General features: G+C 59.9%; 1 protein-coding gene across 3 annotated transcripts; it reads left to right on the forward strand.

Moving 5' to 3' along the window:
• Window positions 1-600: 600 nt before the first annotated feature.
• PELP1 (proline, glutamate and leucine rich protein 1) lies at window positions 601-23,682 on the forward strand. 3 transcript variants are annotated; one of them, XM_023243559.2, is made up of 17 exons: window positions 603-881; window positions 10,183-10,247; window positions 10,630-10,735; window positions 14,629-14,778; window positions 14,950-15,021; window positions 18,731-18,790; window positions 19,047-19,197; window positions 19,343-19,472; window positions 19,593-19,680; window positions 20,066-20,154; window positions 20,246-20,362; window positions 20,464-20,611; window positions 20,716-20,875; window positions 21,471-21,526; window positions 21,645-21,851; window positions 21,983-23,434; window positions 23,534-23,682. In XM_023243559.2, exons 1-17 carry the CDS (start codon window positions 633-635, stop codon window positions 23,624-23,626), a joined length of 3,393 nt encoding a protein of 1,130 aa, XP_023099327.1. In that variant the 5' UTR covers window positions 603-632; the 3' UTR covers window positions 23,627-23,682. The 3 variants fall into 3 exon arrangements, with proteins under 3 accessions (XP_044900451.1, XP_023099327.1, XP_019672625.2); XM_045044516.1 differs by lacking the exons at window positions 14,629-14,778; window positions 14,950-15,021 and having other exon boundaries at window positions 601-881; XM_019817066.3 differs by lacking the exons at window positions 603-881; window positions 10,183-10,247; window positions 10,630-10,735 and adding an exon at window positions 13,511-14,510.

The raw sequence follows: 23,682 nt of genomic DNA on the forward strand, positions 1-23,682 counted from the left end.
AGTGTTCAGTGAAGTGTATTAGTGAAAAGCCGGAGCAGCTGGAAATACCATATCGGGCCACAGAACTAGACCACGGTGCACCCATTTCATTGCACCCCGCAGTTTAAAAACCGGCGTAAAGGCGCCACGACGCGCACCTAGTGAGACGAGTCGAGCGCAGACCCTGCTGTTGTGAAACAAACTTTGCGTTCACGTGTTTGTGCACCGACTAAGGTCAGCAGAGCACACACACCCCCCTGGGGCACGGAGCTGGGAAGACCGGAGGCGGCTCGTCCTTCATGCCGCGTGCTGCTTGCATTCGCGTTTGCAGGGCGCGAACGGCCGTCCCGGACTCCAGGCGAGAGGCCGGGTCCCAGGACGCCGGGCGCGCCGAGAGCGGAGGCGCCGCGAGCCCCGGGCACAGCCCGCGGAGGCCCGGGACGCTGGCGCCTTTTGTCCCGACCACGTGGTCCGCCCCGCGAGCGCGGCGCCCCGCTGTCCGCGCATGCTCCCTCGCAGCCCGCGCCGCGAGCCCAACCTCCGCCCGCCCAGCGCGCGGGGACGCGGCCCCCTCCTCACGCCCCCTCCCCACCCGGCGCCCGTCGCGGTGCGTTTGCGTCATCGCGCCACGCCACCACGGAGCCCGGGTGAAGATGGCGGCAGCCGTTCTCAGCGGGCCCTCGGCGGGCTCCGCGGCCGGGGTTCCCGGCGGGACCGGGGGGCTCTCGGCGGTGGGCTCGGGCCCGCGTCTGCGCCTGCTGCTGCTGGAGAGCGTGTCCGGGTTGCTGCAGCCGCGCGCGGGGAGCGCCGTGGCTCCGGTACATCCCCCGGTCCGCTCGGCCGCGCACTTGCCCGGGCTCATGTGCCTCCTGCGGCTGCATGGGACGGTGGGCGGGGCCCAGGTGAGTGTGGCCTGCGGCCCTGGAGGAGAGCGGGCGCAGCTCCCGGGGGCCGGGGTCGCGGGGCCCCGCCGCCGCGCCGGGGAGGTGGCGGGCAGGGGGCCTGGGGCGGAGAGCGGAGCCCGTGTCGCTCTGGGCCACATTCACGCCCTGGGAAAGCCGTCGGTAGAAACTCAGGCAAGAGGAAGGGCCTCGTTTTTCTCCACCGCTAGGCTCTTGGTGGTTCGAGCGGGTTCGAACAAGAGCGGGTTCGATCTCAGGCCCCGGCGTATCTGGTTTTGGGGATTGTTTCGACGGCGTGAGTGAATGTAGTCGACAGATACTTACTGAGCTCTTACGAAGGGGTGAGCTCAGGGTGAGCCTTTTTACAGATGGCAGTGGCGACGAGCAAAATGTTTTCAAACGCTGTGAGAATTGTATGGCAGGGACCCCTAAGCTAACCTGGAGAACTACAGAGATTTTCCCGGGGCCCTAAGCTGAGACCCCTCCCCACCCCCCGGATGAGTAAGGGTTGGGTAGGGAAAGAAAATGGGAGAAGCGGTTCAGGCAGTGGAAAGCTCATGTGGTAGGAAGGAACTGAAAAGAAGGGCGTTGTGTCTGGGCCTCAGAGGTGGTGGGGGAAGAGAGTGGACACGATGAGGCTGGTGAGGTGAGTAGGCGGTGGGCAGGTCATGCAGAGCTTTCTAGACTGGCCTAGAAGGGTCCTTTGGGTTATACTAAGGGAAGGATCTAACATCCATGCAGTTCTGCAAACTAGAAACCCAGATGTCATCCTGAATTCTTGCTCACATGCTTCATAGGCAGTCCTGTTGATTTTATTATTTAAGTAGCTTTCAGACCTACCCACTCCTTTCCGTATTTTTCTCTTTGCCCCCATCCTCGCCTGAACTCCCATCCTCTTGCCCAGGTGAAGGCACTGACTGTAAGAATGCATAACGTGTCCGACATGATGTCTTCTAACGTCGGGCGCTCCTTTAATATCTCCTGCTCTCCATCCTCTCCTAACCCGCCCCCCCCAGATTTTACCCGTCCTTCAAGATGGTCTTCCTTGACTGGTCTTTGTTACTGGGACCTTCCCAGCCCTGTGCTTCCTTCCAGGAAGAGGGTGGTCACAACCCGTTGGATCTGGATGGTTCTACAGTCTTAGCCCCACTTTTATCAGGGACAGTCTCATCATTGATTTTAACATTACTCCTCACTATGGACGGTGACAGAACTGGGCCTCTGCTATCTCAGCCCACTTTTGGAAGCTGGAGCCGATTATGCATTTTCTCTTCTAAGTCCTCCTCGTCGAATTCATGTGGTTTTAGGTATTTCTGAAATATTATGTATTCTGCCTATACACGCGTGGTTTCTTTCATTGTCTTTCAAGTTTTCACTCCTCCCTCCAGTGCCCATTAAGCCCATGAACTTATCGTCTTTCTTATTTTCTGCGAAGTGTCTAAGTGTAGTAGAATTTTGAGCAAAGCTGAAAGTGATGTGGAAAACTAGACCCCTTTTAATATTGCTTGTGTTGCCTTTTTTGGGGGGGGGGTGGCATATTCTGCCTTCACTTTTTTCCTGCTTGTGTGTCTCATATTGGACCCTCAGTACGCGGGTTTTCTTAGCTTCCCCGTACACTTGTATTCAACAGACCTTTATCAAGATTCTGTTATGGGCTAGCTATTGTTTCTCTACCCTAGGCAGATAAACAGGCATGATCTTTTCCCTCAGAGGCTTTCTAGCCCAGTCGAGATGAGAACTGAGGGAAAGTAAATGGGTCGGAGCTTAGTGGAAAGACGGATAGATCCCCCGATTGGACCGTCTGTGTTGACCTGCTCAATGACTCTGCTTTCCCGCAGGTAACTCGGTAACCCCACAGTGAAGCTGGATTGGTTCACAGTTTCTGGCACCGATTCCAGCCACAGTCCCCTGACTTGTCTCCTTGCCTCGTCTCCTTGCCTCATTCTGTTGTATCTCATCCATTTCTCACACAGCAGCTGCAGTGAGCTTTTCTTTTTCTTTTTTTTTTAAGCTAATTTTTTTTTTTTTAATTTATTTATCGAGAGAAAGTGTGTGTGTGTGTGTGCACCCGAGGCAGGGAGGGGCAGAGAGAGAGAGAGAAAGAGAGGGAGAATCCCAAGCCGCGCTGCCAGTGCAGAGCCTGATGGGGGGGACTCGAATCCACGAACCGTGAGATCATGACCTGAGCTGAAGTCAGACGCTTAACCTTCTGAGCCATCCAGGCACCCCCGGAGTGAGCTTTCCAAAGTAAAATTCTGATCCCGTTTGCTGTCTTTTAAAATCTTTCAGGGGCGCCTGGGTGGCTCAGTCGGTTGAGCGTCCGACTTCCGCTCAGGTCATGATCCCGCAGTTCATGAGTTCGAGCCCCGCATTGGGCTCTGTGCTGACAGCTTGGAGTCTGGAGCCTGCTTCCGATTCTGTGTCTCCCCCTCTCTGTCTGCCCCGCCCCTGCTCATGCTGTCCGTCTCTTATGAATGAATAAATGTTAAAAAACATTTTAAATCCTTTAGTAGCTGGACTTTCTCGGCCCTTGGCCTTCGTACTTGTAGGTCTCTGCTTGGGATCCCTCCCTGTCCTGCTTCCCCGCTCCCCACAAAAATCGTTTCAGTTCTCTGTTTATTTGTCACTGCCTTTGGGACACCTTTCCAAACCACCCTATGATTCATTGTCCATTCTTAGACCATATTGAAGTGATCTATTTATTCGTTTCGCGTGTATACAATCTCCTTGCCTCCCATCTACACGGCTAGGCTTTGATTTATTTTTTTACACGTAATTGAAAAAGATGTAGGGAACTTACTTCAGATTACACAAAAGTAGAGGAAATAGTATTTTGAAGTATCCCGTCCTATGCTGTCCCCATCACCCCAATTTAACAATGAACGTTTTGCCAACATTGCTTAACGGCCACCCTCCCAGCTCTTCTCCCTCCCCCGCACCGGGCATCTTAAAGCAAATCCGAGATCTCATTTCCCCTATGGCCGCGTGTTCTTAGAAGGACAGGTGTCTTATTCTGCCTTGTACCCCAGGGCCTTGCCCTGTTGCGTTGCGCAGCCAGTCGCGCCATCTGTTTAAAAACGTCATCAGCAAGGTGACAGCATTCTCTTGCTCCAAACCATACAGTCATTTCCCTTTGCGTGAGGCCCCACCCTGTGTGACCTCTGCTTGCCTCTCGACCTCATCTCGTACAGCTCTCTGTCTGTCTGGACTGTGGCCGCCCCCGCTAACCTCTTGATGTGAAACTCCCGGGAAGGTGAACTTCTCCCTTAGGGCTCAGCTTGTCTGCCCCTGTTTCGCAGGAGTCTTTCCTGACCACCCTGTGCCAGTTCTTCCCGTCCCGCGCGTTCTCTGTCACTTTGTCCCGTTTCATTTTTCCTAGCACTTCTCACTCCCCGAAAGAAATCAACCTGTTTGTGATCGGTCACGTTCTCCCTTCTCCTCGTCCCCGATTTAAATTCCATCATAATCACTTTCTTGCCCCTCTCCCTACACCGTGCTTGCCCGGCAATACCACGTCTGTGTTCAGTTCAACTCCGTTTGTCCTGTGCCTGCACCCGCGCAGCTCGGTGTAGCTGGAGACGAACACGGAACCTTGCTGACTGGTCTCAGTTAAAACTCCCGGCCGTCGTCACGGCAGGCGGACCCTTAGTGTTGCCCAGCAGTCCTGCTGCATTTCCGCTCTCCTGGACAACCTCCGATCACTTCTCCGCACCCTCGCTCTGAGCCGATCACCCGCTTCCCACTTCTCCGAGCCGGTAGGCAGTCGGTGGGCAGTCCCGTGGGCTCCCGCCACCACATCTGCCAGGGTGACCGTAGCTGGCTCTCTGCCTTCCCTCCTGGGGCGAGGGGCGAGCCGGCCCCGGCGACTGCTTGTGCACTAGGGCTAGCCCGTGCCCCCTCCTTCGTCCGACCTTCCTCTCCGTCGGGGCCTTGCCTCGGCACGCAGCTCCAAGCGGCTTTTAGCCGTCCCCGCCTCGTGCCCCATTTCTCCCCTCGTCTTCATGGCAGCGCTCCTCAAAAGAATTGTTCGTACTTCCTGCCTCCGATTCTTCACCCATTTTTCTTTTGCTTAATAATGTTTTGAGATCATTAAAAAAAATTTTTTTTAATGTTTATTTATTTTTGAGAGAGAAAGAGAGCCTGAGTAGAGGAGGGGTAGAAAGAGAGGGAGACAGAGTCTGAAGCAGGCTCCAGGCTCTGAGCTGTCAGCACAGAGCCCGACATGGGGCTCGAACCCACCAACCATGAGATCATGACCTGAGCTTAAGCCGGACGCTTAACCGACTGAGCCACCCAGGCGCCCCACATTTTGAGATAATTTAAAGTTTATGCCCAATTTGAAAGAATAATAGACTTCTCGTGTATCTTTCCCCCAGATGCCCCAAATGTCAACGTTTTATTTTTTTAAATTTTTTATTAAAGAAACTTTTATTTATTTAAAAAAAAAGTTTTTTTTTTAACGTTTATTTTTATTTTTGAGACAGAGAGAGAGACAGAGCATGAACGGGGGAGGGTCAGAGAGAGGGAGACACAGAATCTGAAACAGGCTCCAGGCTCTGAGCTGTCAGCACAGAGCCCGACGCGGGGCTTGAACTCACAGACTGCGAGATCATGACCTGAGCAGAAGTCGGCCGCTTAACCGACTGAGCCACCCAGGTGCCCCTTAAAGAAACTTTTATTTTTATTTATTTAAAAAAAAAAAAATTTTTTTTTTAATGTTTATTTATTTTTGAGACAGAGACAGATCATGAATGAGGGAGGGTCAGAGAGAGAGGGAGACACAGAATCTGAAGCAGCTCCAGGCTCTGAGCTGTCAGCACAGAGCCCGACGCGGGGCTCGAACTCACAGACCGTGAGATCATGACCTGAGCCGAAGTCGGCCGCTTAACCGACTGAGCCACCCAGGCGCCCCTTAAAGAAACTTTTAAAAAAATGTTTGTTTATTTTTGAGAGAGAGAGAGAGAGAGAGAGAGAGAGACCACAAATGGGGGAGGGACAGAGAGAGAGGGAGACAGAATCTGAAGCAGGCTCCAGGCTCCGAGCTGTCAGCACAGAGGCCGACACGGGGCTCAAACTCACAAACCGTGAGATCATGACCTGAGCCAAAATCGGACACTTAAGCGACTGAGCTACCCAGGCACTCCCCCCCCCCCCTTTTTTTTTTTTAAAAAAACTTTCCGTGACCATTCAGGCCCTTAGGATTAGGCCTCTTTTTTAAAAAAAAAAAAAATTTAACGATCAGTCTTTTTTTTTTTTTTTTAATGTGTTTATTATTGAGAGAGCATGAGGGAGGACCGGAGAGAGAGGGAGAGATAATCCCAAGCAGTCTCTCCACTGCTAGCTTGGAGCCCAATGTGGTACTTGAACTCATGAACCATGAAATCATGACCTGAGCCGCACCCAGGCGCCCTGGGATTGTTTAAGGTACTCTAACCCCAGGGGCGCCTGAGTGGCTCAATGAATTAAGCTTCTGACTTTGGCTCAGGTCATGATCTCGCGGTCCGTGAGTTTGAGCCCCGTGTCAGGCTCTGGGCTGACAGCTCGGAGCCTGGAGCTTGCTTCGGAATCTGTCTGTCTGTCTGTCTGTCTCTCTCTCTCTCTTTCTCCCCTTCCCCTGCTCATGCTCTGTCTCTCTCTGTTTAAAAAATAAATAAAAACATTAGAATAAAATAAAGTACTCTACCCCCATCGTGGGGCTCAAGCTCACAACCCCGAGGTCAGGAGTCGCACGCTCTTTTGACTGAGCCAGCCAGGTGTCCCCTCTTTAGTCTTCTTTAAATTTTTTTTTTTTTAACGTTTATTTATTTTTGAGACAGAGAGAGACACAGCATGAACGGGGGAGGGGCAGAGAGAGAGGGAGACACAGAATTGGAAGCAGGCTCCAGGCTCTGAGCCATCAGCCCAGAGCCCGACGCGGGGCTCGAACTCGCGGACCGCGAGATCGTGACCTGAGCTGAAGTCGGACGCTCAACCGACCGAGCCACCCAGGCGCCCCAGTCTTTAGTCTTCTTTAAACTGAAGCGGTTTCTTTGTCTTACGATCACGACGGTTTTGGAGAGCCACAGGGCAGTTCTGTTTGAGGATGCCCCTCGGTAACGGGATTCGGCAGGAGTGATGCGGCCGTGTGTCATTTTGGCGTGTCACATCGGGGGCACATGGTGTCTCTCTGCCCCTCCACTGGTGGTGGTGACTTCGGTCACTGGATCAGGACGGTACCTGCCCGGTTTCGTCACTGTGAAGTGTGGCTTGTCTGTAACTGGTATGTGTGCCGTGCGGAGATCACATGCACGTCTGTGTCTTGTCAGCCTTCTGCCCCGCGATTCCGTGTCCGTGTAAGCGTCTTCTCATCTGAGTCCTCGCTCCGGTGGTCACCTCCCGAACTCGTTCTCCTGGGGCTTTCGGCCTCACCCCTTCACCGAATCACCCCCTTTGCAGGGGCCCGTGGCGGTTCTTGAAGACCACCCGTGCTCTTCAGGGTGTGAAGTTCAAAGGTCAATGTTGCCCCCCCCCCCCCCCCCGCCGGTCCTTTTCAAGGCATTTCATACAGTTGGCCCCTCTTTTCTTCTTGAGACTTCCCTCTGCTTCCGGCACAGCATCCTGATTTCTTTTCACCCGTTCTGCTCACTCCTTTCCAGCCTTTACCGGGTCCTCCTCGCTTCCCACCTCTGGATGATTGGCGGTCCGAGAACCCGGGCCGATTTCCTCTGCGTGGGCGCTGTCCCTGGAGAGCTGACCCAGTCTCGTGGCCGACAGCTTCCCGGATCCGGGCTCCGACCAAGCCTTCTCTCTCCCGACCCACCCGCCCAGTGCCTGTGTGGCACATCCATTCTGGTGCTAAGTAGGAGCCCAGGTGCCACACGTGTGACCCAGCCCGCCCCTCCCGCGGGGCCCCTGCCAGCAAACCTCCGTTGGCTCTGCGTCTCCCTGTCTCGCGCCCCTGTCGTTTGCCAGCACATCCTTGGGCTCTGCCTTGGGCTCTGTCGAATTCCAGTACATCCGGAATTCGACTCTGTGCCGAGCTGGTTAAGCAGCACCACGTCTCAGCCTCCTCCTGTCTGCGTCTGCCACCCAGCGAGGCAGCTCGGCCCTGGGGCTGCGTTTTCAAAAATAAGTCAGACAAGGGGTGCCTTGGTGGCTCAGTCAGGTAAGCATCCGGCTTTTGATTTCAGCTCAGGTCACGATGTCATGGTTCATGGGTTGGAGCCCCGCATCGGGCTCTGACCTGACAGTGTGGAGCCTGCTTGGGATTCTTTCTCTCCCTCTCTCTCTGTCTTTTTTTTTTTTTTTTTTTTAACATTTATTTATTTTTGAAGGAGAGAGAGCGTGAGCAGGGGAGGGGCAGAGAGAGAGGGAGACATAGAATCCGAAGCAGGTTCCAGGCTCTGAGCGGTCAGCACAGTGCCCGATGCGGGACTTGAACCCACGAACTGTGAGATCATGACCTGAGCTGAAGTCGGACGCTCAACCGACTGAGCCACCCAGGTGCCCCAGCCTCTCTCTCTGTCTTTATCCTACTTGTTCTCTCTCTCAAAATAAACTTAAAACAAAACAAAACAAAACAAAAGTCAGACGATATCACTCCTCTGCCCAGTTCTCTCCCCCCCGCCCCCCCACAGTCTTTATCTTCTTCAGAGTAAGAGTCACCGGGTGCCTGCAGGGTGCCAGGCGCTGGCCCGGCCCCAGGGACCTGCGTCTTCTATGACTCTGGCCTCGCACTCTCCTTGAGACAGTTCGCCTCCTTGCTGTTCTTTACCAAGAAGAACAGGGCGCGCCTGTCACCGCGATCAATTTTATTGATTGTTATTGTTATCATTAAGGACTGTGTTTTTAAGTAATCTCCGTACCCACCGTGGGGCTCGAACTCACGACCCTGAGATCAAGAGTTGCACGCTCCACCGACCGAGCCGGGCCCGGGCGTCCCCGCTCTGACCAATTTGAGAACACTCCAGAAGGAAGCCCCGTACCCGCTGGCAGTTACCGCCCGTTTCCCCGCAGCCCCTCTCTGGCCCTCAGCCCGAGGCGGCCGCTCTCTACTTTTTGTCTCTATGTTTGCCTGCTTGGACCATTTCGCGTAAACGAGTTCTACAACGTGTGCCTTCTTTCACTTAGCGTCACGTTTTTAGAGGTTCACCCGTGTCTCAGAACTTCCCTTTACGAGCCTCCGCCGTGTGGGCACGCCACACTGTGTTTCCCGTACACCAGTTGGTGGGCGGGGGGTGGTTTCCACCTTGCGGCTCTCGGGGAGGATGCCGTGAACCCTCACGCGCAGGTGTAGGCGTGCACGTTTTCAGGTCGCTGGGGCAGGAGCCGAGGAGGGGACCTGCTGGGTCGTGCGAGCCCGTACGACCTCGCGAGGAACTGCCCGACGGTTGACGTTCTCCCCAGCAGCGCGTGCGGGCGTGACCGTGTCTTGCTTTCGCTTGGCCCAGATGGCAGGTTCAGCGAGGGCTTCGGTGCCCCCTCCGCACGGAACGCCATCTCCCTTCCCTCCCCGGCCGCCGCTTTCCTTCCCGAGTCCGCTCTTTCAGGCCCCCTGGTGCTTCGCGCCATCCCGCCTGGTCTCTCGTCTGGGTGTCCGTGTCTTCTGTCGCCTGCACGTAGAACGTCGGCTCCGCAGCACCGAACACAGCGTCCCCCGTGAAGCGGATGTGGGGTGAATGTTTGCGGGATAAGCGAGTAAACGTTGCCCTTCGCGAGAGCGGGGCCCCTAACTTGTCCAGCTCTGTTCCTCCGTCCGCCTCCGTGCGTAGCAGGTGTTGTTGGCAGAAGGAGCGGCGAGCGCAGTCGTGGGTCCGGGGGCTATGAGGGGAGTCTGGCCTTCCAGGGGTCGGGAAATTACTCGTGGGAGGGCTGGGGGACACCCCTCTCTCAGGGCCCCCAGAGTACGTGCAAGGGAGACTCTGGCCGACTCGGTCTGCGTTGGCCTTAGTGGCTCTCCGGAAGCCGGGAGCAGAAGGGGTTGGGGGTGAAGGAAGAAGGGGGTCCCAGGTAAGCCCGCGTCCGATCAGCAAGCATTTGTGGGGTCTCCTCCGTGCCGGGTGCCCTTCAGGGTGACCGGGCTGAGGGAGCCGCGTCTTGGCAGTCCGGTTGCTGGACGAGTTGGGCTGCCCCCGTGTGGCGCTCCCGTAGTCAGGCGGGGAGCCGGGACGGGACTCGCTGCTGGAAAGCGGGCAGAGGCTGAACTCCTTGAGGGACGGCGGTCGGGCTCAGAGGAGGTGTGATGTCAGGAAAGGGTCCGTGGGGCCGAGAGGGGTTGGGAGAATCCTGATCCCCACGCACTTCCCTGCTTTCTCTCCCCCAGAACCTTTCGGCTGTCGGGGCGCTGGTGGGTCTCAGCAATGCCCGTCTCGGTTCCGTGAAAACTCGGTAAGTGTGCGCCCCGTTCTTCCTCTAGGGGGAGGTTTCCTTAGGAAGTGGGCCGTGCATCTGTCCTTCTGTCCCTCTATTGTCAGCACCCTGCGGATTCCGGAGACTTCTCCGTTCCCAGCGCGGGGAGGGGTTCGTTCTTTCCACGGGCTCCCTTGAGTTGAGTGCCCCCCTCCCCCTTCCAGCTCCCGAGTTTCCTCAGCCCCCCGTGGGACCACCCGGGCCCCCGCATCCCCACTGCGCACCCCTCGCCGGGAGCCCTCCTGGCGCTGCGGGAGTTAGAGCGCCCGGGGGTCTGCGGCAGCGCCTGGCTCTGCCCGGTTAGCATAGAACAAGCTTCCTCCGCGGCCGGGCTTGTCCTCACGCCCTCGTCTCCTGCAAGGTTCGAAGGGCTGTGTCTGCTGTCCCTGCTGGTGGGGGAGAGCCCCACGGAGCTGTTCCAGCAGCACTGTGTGTCCTGGCTTCGCAGCATCCAGCAGGTCCTACAGGTGAGGCTGCCCCCCGCCCCCGCCCCGGCTCCATCCCGGTGCTCCCGGTGCGCTGTGGGCGCTGGGCCTGGGCTCGGGCTCGTGAGGACAGAGAGGACTGGCGGTCTCCCGCGAACAGGGAGCACGGGTGCACGTGGGAACGTTGCGGGAGACCCTTTGATATTTTTATCCACGGGGTTGTTTTAATTCACATTTGACCTTTCACACACTGCGACCCTTGACCGTTTGCACTTCCTCGCTAGCCTTTCTAACACGTGACATCTCGAAAGTTCCTTTTCCCCGGTATTTTATTTTTGTTTTTATTTATTAGTATTCTTACTTTTTGCTGCTCCTTTCTTCCTCTCTTAACGTTTTAATTTTTTTCTACTCTTACGCCCTTTGATGGCCTCCCCACCCGGTTCTTCAGTGAGCGTGTTCTGAGCACTTGCGGCCGAGTGCTGAGCTCTGGGGGACAGTGGTAAGGCGGACTTGAACCCTGCCTTCATGGTCCCTGGAATCCAGGGGTCGGGGAGCTTTCTGTGGAGTGAATGTTTACAGATGGAGGAAATGAAGAAAAACAGCAACTTTTATTTGGAAAAGACAGCATATAAACCATCCCCTAAGAGTTCATTCTACTGAGTTGGTACTCGTATCTTTAGAGGATGTATTTGGAGCAGATTGATGAATCTTACCTCTGTGGTGGCCTTGAACAGTTTACCCCTTCATAGAAATCCGTGTATCCGAGTGAAGGATGTTCTTCTTAAATAGACTCAGTTGTGGTCATTCTAATTTTCCCCTGAAACCAAAGCATACTTATATCCATGTTGCTCTTGAAATGTACTGTACTTTGCGGACCCTGTTGTAAATGCACGTGAAAGCTTTCAAATGTCAGCGACTTAAAATTTTTTTTGTTTTTTATTTTTTGAGAGAGAGAGTGCGCTCATGCTCGCAAGCTGGGAGGGGCAGAGACAGAGGGAGAGAGAATCCTAAGCAGGCTCTACACTTTAACCGTAGAGCCTGATGTGGGGGCTCGAACCCACGAACTGTGAGATCATCACCTGAGCCGAAATCAAGAGTCGGACGCTGAACGACTGAGCCACCCAGGCACCCCAGATCCCAGCTGGTTTTAATTAGCTTCTGAATTTTTAAACTACCGAAAGCTTTCTCAAATACTTATGCGGAGTAGATACCAAAGGCCTTAACGTAATTGTATTTCTGTTTCTTCAGAAGCTCTCTAGATCGTGCTGTTTATCGTTAAGACTTATTTTGAGTGCGTCATTTCAACGTAACTCCTTTGATTTCTCCCTCAACAAAATAACCGAAGGGCAGTGTTTTATCCTATCTCGGGCCACCTTTTTAAATTGTATTTTATTAAAATATATATTTCAATAAAACCTTTTTATTATTTTTAAAATTTATCTTGCAAGTGAGAGAGAGTGTAAGCAGGTGAGGAGCAGAGAGAGAGGGAAAGAAAGGATCTCAAGCAGGCGCTGCTCTGTCAGCACAGAGCCCAACGCGGGACTCAGTCTCACGAACCGTGAGGTCATAACCTGAGCGGAGATCAAGAGTTGGGACACTTAACCAGCTGAGCCACCCAGGTGCTCCGTTTTATTTTATTTTTTTAAGTACGCTTCACGCCCGCAGTGGAGCCCAGCGTGGAACGTGAACTCACGGCCCCGAGACCGAGACATGAGCTGAAACCGGGAGTCGGATGCTTCTCTGATTGAGCCACCCAGATGCTCCCCCAGGCAGCCTTTCTTTTCCCCCCAAACTGTGTTATCGAAGTGTGGTTGACCTACAGCGTTGTAGCAGTTTCAGGTGTACCGTATGGCGGTTGGAAAATTCTGTACGTTCTGTGATACAGATGGTAAGTGTTTTAGGCTGTGCAGACCACACATGGGTGTTGTTACGTTTTGTTCCCTTTTTTTTGTTTCCTACCCATTTAAAAACGCAAAAGTCGTTTTTAGCTTGTGGGCCTTGCAAAAACAGGCACCAGGCACCCACAGACCGTAGAGTCTGGTGACCCAAGACACTTTGCTTGAATGATTGTAAGTCGGGGCTCCCGGCCGGCTCAGTCGGTAGAGCATGACTCTCAACCTCAGGGTTGTGAGTTCAGGCCCCACGTTGGGCGTGGAGCCTACTTTAAACAAAAATCAAGAACTATACAACGCGTGTGAGATGACGCACGACGGCAGGCAGGCAGGCGGGCCCAAACCACGTATGGCCTTGTAGGCACGTGTATTCTCGCAACGGTGGGAGTTCGTGGAAGGTTTTGCGTAGAGGTGAGGAGAAGGAGGTGGTGGCAGTGACGTGATCGGATTTGCATTTGGAAGGGTTGCTTGGGCTGCTGTGTGGAGAAGGGACTAGGAGGGGGCCGGGTCGGAGGCAGGGAGACCACGCAGAAGGGAGACGTCAGGGTAGCTGGGACTGGACAAGAGGCCGTAGACACGATGAGAAGTAGATTGAGTGCAAGAGAGGGTCGGAGGCACAGTGGACAGGTCCCGATGGCAGAACCCTTTAGGGGAGGACGTGTCCGGGACGACTCCCGGATTTCAGGGCACGGGGGCGGGGGGGAGGCGGGGGCAGCCAGGCTCGTAGGGGACGGGTGGAAGCACCGGGCTCGTGGCCTTGGCCATCCTCTTGGTCAGAAGCCCTCTTGGCAAGCGTACCCCTGATCTCAGAGCGTGACCCCGGGGGTTCAGCAGGTGCGGGCTTTCGTCGGTGCGTCTTACGAAGGGGAAGAGCCCCTTCGGCAGTGGGTGGCAGCTGAAGCTGGGTGGGGGGGTGGGTGCGAGTGCCCTGGAGTGCCGACCCGCATGGGATTCGGAGGCGCACCACACGTAGCGGTCAGGTGGGGGAGGCTGAGCTCACGGGGACACCCGGACTGCGGGTGGTGTGGAAATGGGGAAGGTGTTTACGCCCCTCCGAGGTGGAGGGAGGTGAGGACGAATACTGGTTTCCAATCCGGCAGCTTGGGTTATGAGGCCCGGGAAGTGCTTCTGGCCGAGCGGGGGACTCTGAGGCCGGGTTGACCCGGGGGTGGGGAAGCGAGTGGGGAGATGGAATGAAGTCGGGAAGCCGGACAGTCCTTTCAAGATGGAGAGGAATTGGGCAGAGCCAGGAGGGGCTCGGAGAAGGGTTTTCCGGTGGGGGCACCCCCGTGCCGCTAAGTGTCCGTGGGAGTCCTTCGGGGGGACCGGCCGGAGATCAGGCCTGGGGCCGGGTGATGGTGTCAGGTTCTGAGAAGAGGGGACTGGTCCTCGCACGGGAGTCGCGGCGGCGGGAAGCCGGGGGCATCCCCGTGGCTGGGCTTCCGTGTCCGCTGTGACGGTGGCAGTGGTGGAGAAGGTTCCAGTCGAGGGGAGGGTGCGGTGGGGTAACCGGAGGAGGCCCCCCGCCCTCACTTTCCCACTAAGCGTTCTTACTGCTTTGGTTGCCGGGGGCCTCTGGTCTGGCGGGAGAGGGGTGCTTCCTGCTCCTTCTGGGAAGCCCTTCTAGATCCAGACGGCGTTTTCCTCCGTGAGTCCAGGGTGGGTCTGAGCCAGGCAGGAGCCAGCGTGGCGACACGGGGCGGTGTTGTTATGGCTGAAGCTTCGGTGCGAAGCGCTCCTCTCCGTTCCTAGCAGGGACGTGCAGCACGGGAGGATCTGAGACTTCCGTCAGTGGGCTCTGGAAGGCGCGTTCCCAGATTTCGGGGCCCCCAGACGCCCGTGATGCTGACATGTAGACACGCGTCCTTTCTGTGGACCAAGGCGCTGCCTTGGGGTGCCCCGTGTCGCCAGCGCGCCTTTCCCTGGTGGGTTTGCTGCCGGTGGTGACCTTCCCCGTGGTGTTTCCCAGAAGCCCCGTGTCGCGCCGCCTCCTCTCCGCGACCGCAGAGGTGAGGTTGGGAGCACGGGTGTCGCTACTTTCAGTCCCAGGACCCGCCCCCGACGATGGAGCTGGCCGTGGCCGTCCTGAGGGACCTACTCCGGTACGCGGCCCAGCTGCCCACGCTCTTCCGGGACATCTCCACGAACCACCTGCCCGGCCTCCTCACCTCCCTGCTGGGCCTCAGGCCAGAGGTGAGAGCCCTCACAGCGCTTACCCTCTGTGGAGCTAGAGTGAGGGGAGCCGGGGGGGTGGGGGGCAGCGGGCAGTGGGGGGGGGAGCGGGGGGAGTGGGGGTGTGCAGGTGGGGTGTGGGTGGGCACGTTGGGCTCTCTGGCCCGGCCTCACTTTCTGTTCTGCCCACAGTGTGAGCTCTCCGCGATGGAGGGGATGAAGGCTTGCATGACCTACTTTCCTCGGGCTTGTGGGTCTCTCAAGGTAAGTGATCGTGCGCAGCGCGGTGGCTGTCTCACCGCAGACCGTCGGGTCGCGTCGGGTCGCGTCGCGGAGTGTTCTGAGCAGCTGTGACCGTGCCGCCTCCTAGCGCTTAAATGCTCTCTCATGGCGTCCTCACGGCTGAAGGAACGAAGTAACTTCCCTGAGGTCGAGAAAGTTCAGAACCCGTGTCTATGGCTGGAGTCTAGGCTGTTGACCCTGACTCGGCCCTTCTGCCCTCCTCCCCTCCCCGCCTTCCTACCCTCCCGCCGTACTCTGTTCCTGAAGCTCGCGTAATCTCCTCCAGGAAGCCTTCCTGACTTCTCACTTCCCCGTATCAACTTGTATTCCTGACTGAGCTCTCTGTCCCTTCCCCACCCTTTCCCCCAAGCTGTCATGACCCGCGCAAGGCGGCTGTTTGACGAAGCCTTACTAGGTCACGTGGGCAGGGTATCTATCAGTGGGTCAGGGGAGGGGGGAGCTCAGGGAGAGAAGTGCAGTTTTACTGTCCAGGAGGCACAGTAACAACACGTTGTGTCAGAGCAGTACGTTAAAGAGTGCCGCGTAACCGGCTCGTGGCCTCGGACGCCAGCCTCGTACCCGGGAACAAACGGGTGGCCCGTTCGTTGTGGTTTTTCTTCCTTCGTCATACTCCGCGCTGCTCGGCAGACCGTCGGGCGTCCCGCCACTCAGAGGGACGCACAGAGCTGTAGGGAACTGGAATGCGTGGCAGATTGGTGGCTCCTTGTGCGCTCAGCGGTGTGGTTGCCTGTCGGCCACCGTCGTTACCAGTTAGGGGAGTTTGCCGTTAGGGGGTCTTACGTTGAAAGTAAGATCCCCTGGTTCTGCGATTGAGTCGAGAAAGTAAAGGAAAGCGAGAGAACTGATGGCGGCACCCGTCGAGTGCGGCCACGGGGCCGACACCCTGTCACGGCGGTGGTCCCCGGGGGGTTGGTGTCGGTGGTTGAGACAGACGAGGACGCGGGCCCGGAGCGGTTTCCCCGATCTACCCGTCAGGTCTGCAAGCAAGCCTCGTAGCTCTGAAGCCAGGGCGGGTGCCGCGTCGGTCGGCCCTTCGAGCCGTGCTTTTCCCATGGGAGAGACCCCAGAAGCTCTTAAGAATGTAGCCTGGATGGGCCGATAGGCTTCCACGGGGAAGCCGCACGGATGCCGGCTCCGGTCGGCTGTCTCGGCTGGGGGAGGGAGGGCCACGCGGAGCCCTGGGGGCGGACGTGCCGTGGGCCGGGAGCGTGTCCGCCGAGGCTTTAGCACCGGTTCCTCGAGCTGTTTCTCAGTGGCACGGGGTCAGGTCCTCATCAGTCTGGGTTTTCACAGGCTACCCTGATGGCAGGTGATGGGATCTCTGGGTAGTCAGGGCAAGATTTTGTCAAGAAGGCCTTTGGAGCAACTGCTAGATTTTTCTAAAGTCGAGTTGGGTTGTTTTTATAAAATTCAGCCTAAGTTGTGCTAAGTTCAGTAAAAACTGCCTTCCTTCCGGAGCGCTCTGTAAATTAGCGTCTGGAACCACACAGGCCGTGTGTTTGTCCCCGAGCCCCCACCGGTCAGGGCGGGTGTCCGTTCTGGTGCGGCTCCTGAGGGCCCGCGTCCTCCCGCCCCCGCCCTCACCTGTGCCCCGAGGCGGGAGCTGGGGTGTCGCCGCCTGCTGGACTCCCGCAGTTGGGGGGCTGGACGCCAGGGGATCCTGCGTGGGTGCCTCTGGTCTCCCTGTGAGAGGACAATCATCCACGCTAATCCCCAGCCTTGGGGACACGTTCTGGCCTGCGTTTTGAGTGTCTTCCCAAAGGTCACAGCAGGACTTCCAGATGTTCCGGGCCCTGGGTCCCTGCCTCCGGCTCGCTGAGAACACAGTGTCATCTGGAGAGCGTCCCCCTGTGGACACCACGTTTCAGACAAGAATCTGTGAGAGGCTCCAGGGCGGCTTGTACTTGGGAAACTGATAAGTGCTGTTTGGAGTGTCCGTCTGCCCCCTGGCTCGTCCCAGGGCAGCGGCGGCGTCCGAGTCCGGGATGACCCCTCCCAGATGACGGGCCTCCAGCCTCCCGAGTCTGTGAGGTCAGCCCCGCGGAGGCTCTCCTCCCCCCGCCGAATGGGCGAGTAGTTCCTCGGGATGAGCCGGAACAGTAAGCCCCTGGAGAGGCTCCCGCCCTTCGCGTGGGTGCACGCGTGCGCTCTCCGAGTGAGACGTCGCTGTGGTTGGCCTGCTGGGTCATCTGGGGCAGCCTCCTGCTCAGAGCCGCGTCCCTGAGCTGTGCTCCGTCGCGATCGCATACGCAGACTTGTGTTGGCCTCGGCCCGGCTCTTTGCACCAGCATCTCGGGGAAGGTGACCAGAAGGGCAGGGCGCCACCGCACGTGGGCCTCCGGCCGCTCTCCAGGAAATGTCCTCCTTGGGGGCCGGGGAGTCCAGACCCCCGCGGGCGGTTCCCGTCTTCCGTGAAGCGTTCTGAACCCTCCCACACCACACCAGCCGTGAGAGCGCTGTCCCCGTCCCGGTGGGACCGGTCCGCGAGAACCGCGCTTGCCACGGGGCAGGTGGGAGGGAGCCGTCTGCTTGGTTTCCGAACCACATGCTCCGCTTCCACCCGCTTCCATCCGCGAGCCCCTGCCGAGGGCCCCCCGGCGCCACAGCCGCTCTTTTCTCCTGCGAGGTCACCCTTGTGTGCGTGGGGACCCTCCGGCCTGGGGTGGAGGCTGCGTCTGCTCCTGACGTGTGTCCCCAGGTGGATCCCCTTCCTCAGCCTGGCCGGCCTGCCCCCTCCCAGCCCCTGCCCCTGCTGATGCCTTGTGTCCTCCTGACTCTGCCCCTGCAGGTGGGGTCCGTCCCCTCTTTCTGTGTCCTCACGTCAGTGTTCTTGCCCTCATTTGTGCCAGTGTTTTCACAGCCGTAAAATCGTGGAATTGCGAGGGAAACCGATTCTGACCGAAATGGGTGTTTTAAAAAATTGTGATGGAGCAGCGTGTAGTTCGCCGTTAATGCATCAGATCACAGGACCTAATAGCCGCTGACGTTTCAGATTAGCGGAGCGATGTTTCAGGACGCCTGTAAATATAACGTGCTGTGAAAACAAGCGGTTTCTGCCGGTGACCGTCAGGGGCACTGCCGACGGCACCGTGGCTTTTTGTCTCCGTTTATAACGGAAGGAAACCCTGCGTTTCACTTACGGGTTAGTGAAGATGATAAAGACATTTCTTTCCCTGCCACGTTCCCAGGCCCCGATTCTGGCCCCAGAGAGCTTGTGGCCCCCCAGTGAGGCCTCGTGTGGGCGCTGTGACACCGCAGCCCAGGGCGGGGACCTGGCCCTGCCACACTGCCTTCTCCTCTTGCCTGACCCTGCCCTGCCCTCGCCCCTCCGCACCTCGGCTTAGGGCCACACTTCCCTGCGTGCACCTGTCGTCGTGTCTCAGCCGCAGGGGTGGGAGTGTGGTGGTTGCTGCTTTTTCAGTACTGCGTCCTTTTGGCCTGAGGGAGAGGACCCTCATTTTGCAGAAATCAATGGGAGGGAGCCCAGTGTCTGTGGGGCCAAACGGGAGGCAGGCTGAGGGTGAGGGCTGACGTTCGGGATGTCTTTGGACCCCGGAGCGGGTGCGCTCCAGGCACGGAGCCCGTTAGCCTGCCTTGCGTCCTGGGTCTGCAGGACGGAAGGGCCTGGGCGCTGGCTCACCAGCCTCTTCCTCTCTGTCCCCTGACCCAGGGCAAGCTGGCCTCATTCTTCTTGTCTCGCGTGGATGCTTTGAGCCCTCAGCTCCAGCAGGTAAAGGAAAAGGAGGGGGGTGGAGACTCTGGGGGCCTGAGCTGGAGCTTTCTTCTCTCTTCCTTGGCTTTTCTTGCTGTCACTGCCATCGGACTGTGACGTCACCTCCCCACCCCATCTGTGTTCCGCCCCACCGTCCCTTCCTGTTCCCCTCCGAGCTCTCTTTCTCGGCCCGTTGGGGCCGGGGGTCGGGGGGTGGTGGCCCTGGTGCTGGGCCGCATTCCCGTCTGACTGCTTTCTGACGTTTCTTCTGCAGTTGGCCTGTGAGTGCTACGCCAGGCTGCCCTCGCTGGGGGCCGGCTTTTCCCAGGGCCTGAAGCACACGGAGAGCTGGGAACAGGAACTGCACAGCCTGCTGGCCTCCCTGCACGGCCTGCTGGGGGCCCTGTACGAGGGAGCGGACACGGGTAGGGGCTGCCGCAGGAGGGGCCCGGGAGGGGCGCCTGGCGGTGTGGGGTGGTGCGGCTCAGCACGGGGGTCACCTCCCGTGAGAGAGAGGGACAGGGACGGAAGAGGGACGTCGGGGTGCGAAGTGCCGATGTTTCCGCACAGCCCCCGTGCAGTGTGAGGGCCCCGGGCTGGATGTGCTGCTCGCGCCCTCGGAAGACGGTGACGCCCACACCCTCCTCCGGCTTCGGCACAGGTTTTCGGGTCTGGCACGCTGCCTGGGGCTCCTGCTCAGGTGTGTGAGTGAGGGCGGGGGGCGGGGGGGTCGTCCTCCCCGGGGAGGAGGCGGGGGGCCAGGGCGGGGGTCCCGTTGGGGAGCCCGTGCTGAGGGTGTCCCTGCTCTCGTTCCCATTAGCTCTGAGTTTGGGGCTCCCGTGTCCGTCCCCGTGCAGGAGATCCTGGACATCATCTGCCGGACCCTCAGCATCAGTGCCAAGAACATCGTAAGTGGACCTCGTGCTCTGTCCGCGGCCCTTCCTCGGGACTGGGGCGACTGGGAGAACCGTGCAGGAGGCGAAGCCCGCAAATCGGGCCCTCCCTGAGGCTGTGCCGGCCAGCGCCTTCCTCTTGTCCAGACGCCACTGCTCCCCGGGCTTCTCGTGACACACACGCACATCCCAGTGGGTTCGCTCACACGTCTAGGAATGCTTCTGGCACCTGCTTCCCTAGGGGAGGGCGAACCCGGGGTCAGCCGTGCCTCCCCTCCTCTCTCCGGGGTCTGTCTCCGGGGACGGGTTTGTGGCGCGGGGCGGGCTCCTCCCTGTGTGCACACGTGTGCGGTCCCCCTTCCCTCCCGCACGCGCCTTCCCTCTGCCGTGTGTCCTGCAGAGCTTGCTTGGGGACGGTCCCCTGCGTCTTCTGCTCCTGCCTTCCATCCACCTGGACGCCCTGGACCTGCTCTCCGCGCTCATCCTCGCGTGAGTGGGACGGGGCGGCGTGTCGTGAAGGGGTGGGGTGTCGTGAAGGGGCGGGGCCAGAACGGGGTCCCTGTTCTGTCTTCACCCCCAGGTGTGGAAGCCGCCTCCTGCGCTTCGGGGCCCTGATCAGCCGCCTGCTTCCCCAGGTCCTCAATGCCTGGAACCTCGGCAGGGATGCCCTCCCTCCGGGCCAGGAGAGGCCTTACAGGTGACCGGCGAAGGAGGGGTAGAGAGGGGAGGGTGGGCCGGGAGCCCCGAGGGGACCTGGCCGGTGGCCCCCTGACAGGCTTCTCTCCGCTCGCCCCTCAGTGCCGTGCGGACCAAGGTGTATGCCGTGTTAGATCTGTGGGTGCAGGTGTGCGGGGCCTCGGCGGGAGTGCTGCAGGGGGGCGCCTCGGGGGAGGCCCTGCTCTCCCACCTGCTCAGTGACATCTCCCCGCCCGCCGACGCTCTCAAGGTGAGCGAGGCCCGTGCTCCTGGCCGGGGACCGTCCCCCGCGCCCCTGCTCCCTAATCTCTGTGTCTGCCCACGTGTGTGACTCCCGCTTCCCTCCTCTGCCAGCTGCGCAGCCCCCGGGGGAGCCCTGATGGGGGACTGCAGTCCGGGAAGCCCAGCGCCCCCAAGAAGCTGAAGCTGGATATGGGGGAGGCCACGGCCCCGCCCGGGCACCGGAAGGGGGACAGCAACGCCAACAGCGACGTGTGCGCGGCCGCGCTGAGAGGTGGGTGAGGCCGTGCCCGGCAGCCTGGGGCCGTTGTTGAAGCGGTGCCCGTGAGGCCCAGGGCCGGCCCGGGGCTGCGGACGCCCGGGCTCCTGCGTCACATGGGGCTCCGGGCTCTTCCTGCTCCCGCAGGGTCTTCGCTACCTGCCCCGTGCTGCCGCAGCACAGGGTGGGGGGGGTCCCTGCCCCTCGGAGCTTGTGTCCCCTCCCACCCCCACTCCCCCCCAGCAGTCTGTTCAGCGGGGCTTCCTGCTTTCGCAGTCACTGATCAGGAAGCAGGAGCATAGTCGGTATCGTGTGGTTCGAGGGTGACTTTCCTCTGGGTCTTGTCTGTCGCATGGCCCGCCACCCGCCGCATGGAGAGGAAGGTTCCTCTCCCCGCGTCTGCGAGCACGTCTGCGCGTGCGTGCGCAGCATGCCTCCTCACCCGCCTGTGCTGTCCGCGGCCCTGGGCACCGGAGGCGCTCCTGTGACCCCCCCGGTGTGCTGTCGAGAAGCCCAGCGACTCGACTGAGCCAGTCAGGGCCGGGGCCGCCGCCCGGCTCGGGCTGCGGAAGCCCCACTGGCCCGCCTGAGACGCCCTCTCCTCCCCCAGGCCTCAGTCGGACCGTCCTCATGTGCGGGCCTCTCATCAAGGAGGAGACTCACAGGGTCAGTGGAGACGGGCGCTGCCGTGCGCGGGGGCTGCCCCCCGAGGTGGGGTGTGCAGACCCGGACAAGGCTCGGGTGGGCTTGGCGACGTCTCGAGGTGCGCTCGTGTCCTTTTCAGAGACTGCACGACCTGGTGCTCCCCCTGGTCATGGGGGTCCAGCAGGGCGAGGTCCTGGGCAGCTCCCCATACACCAGCTCCCGCTGCCGCCGGGAGCTGTACCGCCTGCTGCTGGCCCTGCTGCTGGCGCCGTCTCCCCGCTGCCCGCCTCCCCTCGCCTGTGCCCTGCAAGCCTTCTCGCTGGGCCAGAGAGAGGACAGCCTGGAGGTAACTGCCCACCTGAGCCCACCCCTGCGCTGTCGGGAGTGTCCTGTTCCTGACGCCACGGGCCCGCCCTCTCTGGGGCCATGAACCCCTGTCCTGTCCCTGATGCCACGCCCGCCTCCGTCTTTCCTCAGGTCTCGTCCTTCTGCTCAGAAGCACTGGTGACCTGTGCCGCTCTGACCCACCCCCGCGTTCCCCCCCTGCAGTCCATGGGCCCTGCCTGTCCCGCGCCTGCCCCGGCTCCCCCTCCCGAGGCCCCGTCTCCATTCAGGGCCCCACCCTTCCACCCCCCGGGCCCCATGCCCTCCGTGGGTCCCATGCCCTCTGTGGGTCCCATGCCCTCCGTGGGCCCCATGCCCCCGGCGGGCCCCATGCCCCCCACACGCCCCGGGCCTCCGGCCACAGCCAACCACTTAGGCCTGTCTGTCCCCGGCCTGGTGTCTGTACCCCCCCGGCTCCTGCCTGGCCCTGAGAACCACCGGGCAGGCTCAAACGACGACCCCGTCCTTGCCCCTAGTGGCACCCCTCCACCGGCCGTGCCCCCAGATGAAACTTTCGGGGGCCGAGTGCCAAGACCAGCCTTTGTTCACTATGATAAGGAGGAGGCCTCCGACGTGGAGATCTCCCTGGAGAGCGACTCCGACGACAGCGTGGTGATCGTGCCCGAGGGGCTGCCGCCCCTGCCGCCCCCACCCCCCACGGGGTCCACGCCCCCCCCTGCAGCTCCGGCCGGGCCACCGACAGCCTCCCCTCCCGTGCCGGCCAAGGAGGAGCCTGAAGAGCTTCCCGCGGCCCCGGGGCCTCTCCCACCCCCACCGCCACCCCCCGTGCCGGGCCCCGTGGCGCTGCCGCCACCCCAGCTGGTCCCCGAAGGGCCGCCTGGTGGCGGAGGAACCCCCGCGCTGGAAGAAGACTTGACAGTTATTAACATCAACAGCAGCGATGAGGAGGAGGAGGAGGAGGAGGAGGAGGAAGAAGAGGAGGAGGAAGAGGAGGAGGAGGAGGAGGATTTCGAGGAGGAAGAGGAGGAGGAAGAGGAGTATTTTGAGGAGGAAGAAGAGGAGGAAGAGGAGTTTGAAGAGGAGTTTGAGGAGGAGGAAGGTGAGCTGGAGGAAGAAGAGGAGGACGAGGACGAGGAGGAGGAGGACGAGTTGGAGGAGCTGGAAGAGGTGGAGTTTGGCCCGGCAGGCGGCCCGGCCGAAGAAGGGGGCCCTCCGCCCCCCAGCCCGGCCCCTGCCCTGCCCCCTGCCCAGCCCCCTGAGGTCCCGCCCGAGCCCGGAGTGGAGCCCGGGCTGCTGCTGGAGGTGGAGGAGCCCGGGCCCGAGGACGAGCCGGGGGCCGAGGCTGCCCCCACGCTGGCCCCCGAGGTGCTCCCCTCCCAGGGCGAGGGGCAGAGGGAAGCGGGGAGCCCCCCGGCTGGGCCGCCGCCCCAGGAGCTGGTGGAGGAGGAGCCCTCGGCTCCCCCGCCCCTGCTGGAAGAGGGGACTGAGAACGGGGGTGACAAGGTGCCACCCCCACCGGAGACGCCTGCGGCCGAAGAAATGGAGGCGGCGGCAGAGGCAGAGACGGCGGCCCTGCAGGAGAAGGTGAGGCGGGCGGGCGGGGGCTGCGGGTGCCCTGGCGACCTCGGCCGCCCCGCTCTTCCCCGTGTGGCCGCTTCTAATGGCGTGTCTTTGCCCCGAAAGGAGCAGGATGACACGGCTGCCATGCTGGCTGACTTCATCGATTGTCCCCCTGATGACGAGAAGCCCCCAGCGGCCCCCGAGCCTGAGTCCTAGTCTTCCCCTGCGCCCCCCACTCCTGTTTCCAATAAAGTTGTGTCTTCGGCTATCGA

Source organism: Felis catus, chromosome E1 (assembly GCF_018350175.1).
Source record: "Felis catus isolate Fca126 chromosome E1, F.catus_Fca126_mat1.0, whole genome shotgun sequence".
In the NCBI taxonomy this organism is placed as follows: domain Eukaryota; kingdom Metazoa; phylum Chordata; class Mammalia; order Carnivora; family Felidae; genus Felis; species Felis catus.